General features: G+C 41.2%; 1 protein-coding gene across 1 annotated transcript in view; it reads right to left on the reverse strand.

Annotated features, from left to right (window-relative positions):
• LOC123964424 (fibrocystin-L-like) overlaps positions 1-5,264 on the reverse strand; it is a gene marked incomplete at its 3' end in the record, with an annotated part of 8,712 nt that extends 3,448 nt beyond the window's left edge. Inside the window, exons 1-4 of the mRNA XM_046041412.1 lie at positions 4,890-5,264; positions 3,609-3,857; positions 2,228-2,377; positions 596-770 (exon numbers count right to left, since the gene is read on the reverse strand). Coding sequence (XP_045897368.1) covers positions 596-770; positions 2,228-2,377; positions 3,609-3,857; positions 4,890-5,076 — 761 coding nt within the window. The remainder of the gene's footprint in view (positions 1-595; positions 771-2,227; positions 2,378-3,608; positions 3,858-4,889) is intronic.
• Between the last annotated feature and the right edge of the window lie 19 nt (positions 5,265-5,283).

Here is a 5,283-nt window from a genome sequence, read left to right on the forward strand (position 1 = left end):
GGGGGCGGGCAATTATTATGTGAAGATATGAAGTTTTATGGGCTGGCCTAAGCCCCCAATGTTTCAAGATCCTAAAAACACCCCTGCCGTTAACGACTGTCACCCCTACCCGCGATGGTAAGCATGAAAAAGGAGTGTTTGAGAGGACCACATTTTATTTTGTAATGTAATGAAGAGAACTGGTCTTGGTCTTGACTCGGTCTCGCCCTCCCTAGGTCTTGGTCTCAACTTGGTCTCAGCCCCTAAAAGTCTTGGTCTTGTCTCGATAAAACTCTGGTCTTGGTCTTGACTTGGTCTTGGTTTGGGCAGTCTTGACTACAACACTACTATTCAAACTATTTTATATAATACAAACACTGTTGTCTGCTGTTCATTATATTGTGTTCTTAACGGACAGTTTGAGTTCTCTGGGTGTGTGTAACTGTACACTAAACTTTACTTTTGGCACACATTTTGGTATTGAAATGTGCCATGAAACAAAAACAATTTGTGTTGTTGTAAATTGAGTACCTAAGTCTTAACCAGTGGACAATAATCTGTGTGTGGCTCTCTATTGTTTCATGTGTACTCTGCAGAGATTACTCCTTTATTGCACCTGAAACCGGAGCCGGCGATTGTGAGCTGGGTGCCTCCGGCAGTTCCTCCCCTGCGTGGAGAAACTTCATTGATCACCGGAGTCAACTGAGATTTGTAGGTGAAGCCATTTGATATGTTGACGGTATCCAGGTGATTAAAGACAGCAACCACGCAGCTCACCTGTGAGCGAGTGCCTGAGAGAAGACAGGACATCCGAAGACAAACGGACAGACAGAAAAAACGAAGTATCAAGATTCATGCTCAGAGATAAGTGTCTTATCTGACATGCCCTTTTCAGCTGCGATGAAAGGCTGACAACATTCCTTGAAGACATATGTCAGCCTTTATTACAGCATTTAAAGTTTATTTAAGTTTGTGATGATGATTCAGGAACTAAAAATATCATAAACCATCAGGAACACATTCTTTCCAAAGAAAAACTTGAAAAGTCTTTTAACTCCTTAACTCTTACTAGAAAGATGAAAAGCTGTTGATTAGAAAATAAACAGCCTCTTTTGTTCAGAAGGAAACTTTAAAATAAATTAAGCAAAATTTAAAACAAATTAAATGGCGCTTATCCGAGAAAACATTGCTGTTTCATAGAACTTTTAGTGAGTAAATCAGAGTGAGTAAAACTGTAAATGTGGAAGAACAAAAAATACAACAATAACAAATGGGAAATTTACACCCATGGGGATGCATATTAGATATTACTGCAATCTCACCACGGGGTAATGCTGTTCTGCCTGAATAATAAAGAACATTTCAAAAACTGTCACTTCAAATTTTTTAACTGATCAATTTGAGACTCCCATCATTGATCATCTGAAATCTGGAAATGGAAACTGATTTAAGTCAGGACAACTTTCATCAAAGAACTGATATTGCAGCATTGTAGTTATGTTTGGCGGTATGGCCCTGTTCTGGGATCTTTAACTGTTTAGCTTAGATTGCCATGTAGCTTCAAATTGGCACGAAGTTACCTACAGTGATCACAGTACAGACAGAAGAAAAGAGGACAGGAGGAAGGACTGATGTCATATGCAATGCGCTGTCTTCTTCTGAAACAGTGAAAAATATCCGAACCTTGACAACATGTTAGTTTGGCTCTAGCTGCCTGCACTGAATCTGTGTTGCTCTATTTATGAGTAACAACAGCAGCTGCGCATTTTAGGATTGTTGATTCTTATCGGCTAAATTCTGTGCCTAAATGTATTTCTCGATATGATTCCGATAATGGAATATGCCCATTCGGATCGATAATTATCGTGCATACCTATCAGATACGGCATGAAAGGCGGATCTGGGGTGGCGGTGGGTTATGAGCTGTTGCAGAGGAAGCAGTGAGGCAGGTTACGGTAGCTTAAATAAGGCGCCTTGTATGGAATTTGCCAATGAATGCTAAGAGATTAATCAACTGAGCTGTCAGCTGATGTGGCTGCCTTAAGATGGCTGCTATCAGCTGCAGTGCTGGGATTGTGAGCTGAGCTTGATTTCGTTGCCTGCCTAAACTAATGCTATGCTTGATATATGAACACCAGTTAATTTAATCAACATACTGAGCAGTCTGTTTGATATGTTTTAATTGTGTTATTTTAGTTATCGTTTTATTTTTATTCTTTGTTTGATCTTTAGAGTAAACTAAACTTACCGTCGTTGAGTGGAGACTGGCAGTACAGAATGTTTGATGTTGATATCTCTCTGCGAACTTCACACTCCTTACCGCAGATCATCACAGTGGAGTTGTGCGGGTCAAACCCAGAACCCTGCACGGACAGCAGAGCACCGCCACCAAAACTGCCTGAATCCCAGATAAAGGAGAAAACTTAAACTAACAGACTTGATTGACAGAATTGATTATTACTGATTATTCTGCTGAGCCTGAGATAACACAAAGCAATAAATAAAGTTAAAAAATATTACATACAGACTGCTCTGCGAATAGACCAACTCAAATACATTTTTCAATAGGTAGCTACTGTATGGAGGTTGGAAAGAAAAGTCATCTATTTATGTATAAACCAAAGCTTTTAATTTCATTTCAGATTCGTACATTTATTAGATGCCTGCGACTGTTTGGGGGTTTATTTTCAGTTGCCTCAGTTGACTGGTGTTTATTGTGCTTTGTTTTGCCTGCTCTGTTTTGCTGGACTCTTCCTATGTTATTTGAGTTTGGCCTGTTTTGCAACATGTCAGTGTTCTGTCTGTCCCCCCGGTAAGTCAATCTGCCTGCCTGTGTGTCTGCTGTGCTCCAGCCCAGCTCGTTTGCCCAGGTTTATATGGTAGTGTGTTCTGTTAGTCAGTCCGGTCATTGTCCTGTGTGTGGAGTCTCCTGCCTGTCTCTGCGCTACCTGATCTGTTGCTTGGATTTTCACAACCTCAACTGCCTTTAAGCCTGATTGTTAAGTTTTGGATTAAAACCTTTTTATATACAGTCTATGATTAAAACCCTTGAAAGTTCTCAAGTGTTGTGCGTTTGGGCTCAATCCTGCTAGTCACCTCACCGTCTCCTGACAAACATATCGTTTACGCTTAGTACCAAGCTGTCTGTGAAGGTTTGGAGTCATCCAGGTTATAGGTATCCAAGTTAGGTTAGAATCAAGAGCAACTGGACTTGATTGTAACATACTCGAAGATGTTTAGTCCCTCATCCGAGAGACTCCTTAAGTTCTGACTGACTGGTAGGGAAACTCGATGATCAATGATCTATATCGCTGGTTGGTTAGTGCTCCTGGCTGTTGTAATGTCGTTGTGATCGTTGGAACCACCCGGGGCCAAATCTGAACGACCATTGTTGGCATCCTCACTTTACGCTAAAAGCAAACGTTTGTTTAGATTCCTGGGAATTGATGAAAGCAACCAAGTCCATTTGCTCTTGATTTCAACCTTCCTTGCCAAGCTACTGATAACAATAAGTGTGAATTTACCTTCACACTGATTACCTACCCTATATTCTGCATGTGTGACCCTTCTTTGAATATAAAATATTGAGGATGTATTAAATGGATTGTTTGGACTGTGCCTCTGCTTACCCTCACTGGGCTGCACGCTGCTCAGAATCAGCTCATACATGAACATGACAGCTGACTGGGCATGACCTTTGACCTGGTGGTGCAGCATGACTGGGTATGCCCCCCCTGGGTTGTCTCCTGCAGTGCACTGAATCTGTGTGTCAGAGACTGAAGTAACATTGCAGGGGACATTGTTTATGGTGATGGAGATTTGCTGAGAGTCACTGCCAAATCCTGAACCTGTCAGTGTGATGACTGCACCGCTCGGCCCTGTGGGAAGTAAACAGATAGGAAGACGAGGTAATGAGAGAGAGGTTACACAGGACTGGATGAATGTAACATGAACATAATACACTGCATGCTTTTGTTATCCAGATCCACTGACGTGAGTGTTATCAACTAAAAATCACGTTAATTAAATGGTTGGTTTACTATTTTTACTGAGCTTTAAAGTTGCATCATCCATCCAAAAAAAAGAAACACCAGAAAAAGCATCACCCTCTTTGTGCACAAAGATGAGAATAACATTTGGGTATATATTAAATATAAAATGTCACGGGCCAAGTTCAGAAGTTTTCAGATTTAACTCACTATCTTCAGTCTTTTCGGTTCTGTCATGTTTTATCAACTGAGGTAAATGTTTTCATCAACTAGTATTTTATCATTGTAGGTCAAGAAGTTGTTCAAAATGGCAGCACCTCTTGTGTTCAAACTAAAAGGTGATCTGTACATACAAAGCAATTTATTATAAATAAGTTATATTGTAATTTATTTTTTAAAATTCACTGCAGACTATAGTTTGGCCACCCCTGGCCCTTCACAGATTGATACATTTTGTATTTCTATATTGCTGCTCTGTTCTGTATGCACTCCGAAATGACCCCCAAATAAGGCAACAAACTCTTCTCCAGATCACTACTCAATAGGGTTGGGAATCACCAGAGGTCCCACAATACGATATTATCACGATACCTATGTCACGATACGATATTATTGGGATTTTAAAAAATATATTGCAACTTTTTTCCCAACTACAAATTGTGTCCCCAAAGGAAAATTATTTTTCTATTGGACTGAAAAAGCAACTGATTGTATTACTATAGCACCAAAAAGTAAAATTCTCATGTACAATTTATATAATAAAAGATTGATACTTGTCCTCCGTGTTTCAATACAATATTGCCACGGGAAATATCGCGATACTATGCAATACTGATTTTTTCCCCCACCCCTAGTACTCAAGCTGCTGCTTGATAATGAGTAGTGTTATTCTGTCTACAGGATGTAGAGGACCATAATTACCAGTAGTGGGGCTGATGGAGCTGATGACCGGAGTGTTGGCTGCAGAGTAGGTGAAGTAAAGAGGAGGATACTGCAACGAAAAGACCTGGATGGTGACGGTTACCAGCCCCTCTCTGTGAGGAGGAGTCAGGCAGCTAAGCCGACGCGGCATCTCCTCCTGAATCTTGCAGGGTTGGCCATCGACCATCACCTTGGTGTTCCCTGGAGCAAAGCCGTTTCCAGTGAAGATGAGAGAGGTTCCTCCTGCCAGGCTGCCCACATTGGGGTTGAGGTCAGCTTGGGCGAGACTGGTCAGGGTGACAGAACCGGATGCAAGGCCTTTACTTCTCACAATCACTTTGACAGAGTGGACGCCTGCAGGCAGAGCGTTAACTCTCACAGAAATGTTGCCATC

Source organism: Micropterus dolomieu, unplaced genomic scaffold, assembly GCF_021292245.1.
Source record: "Micropterus dolomieu isolate WLL.071019.BEF.003 ecotype Adirondacks unplaced genomic scaffold, ASM2129224v1 contig_2322, whole genome shotgun sequence".
Taxonomy (NCBI): domain Eukaryota; kingdom Metazoa; phylum Chordata; class Actinopteri; order Centrarchiformes; family Centrarchidae; genus Micropterus; species Micropterus dolomieu.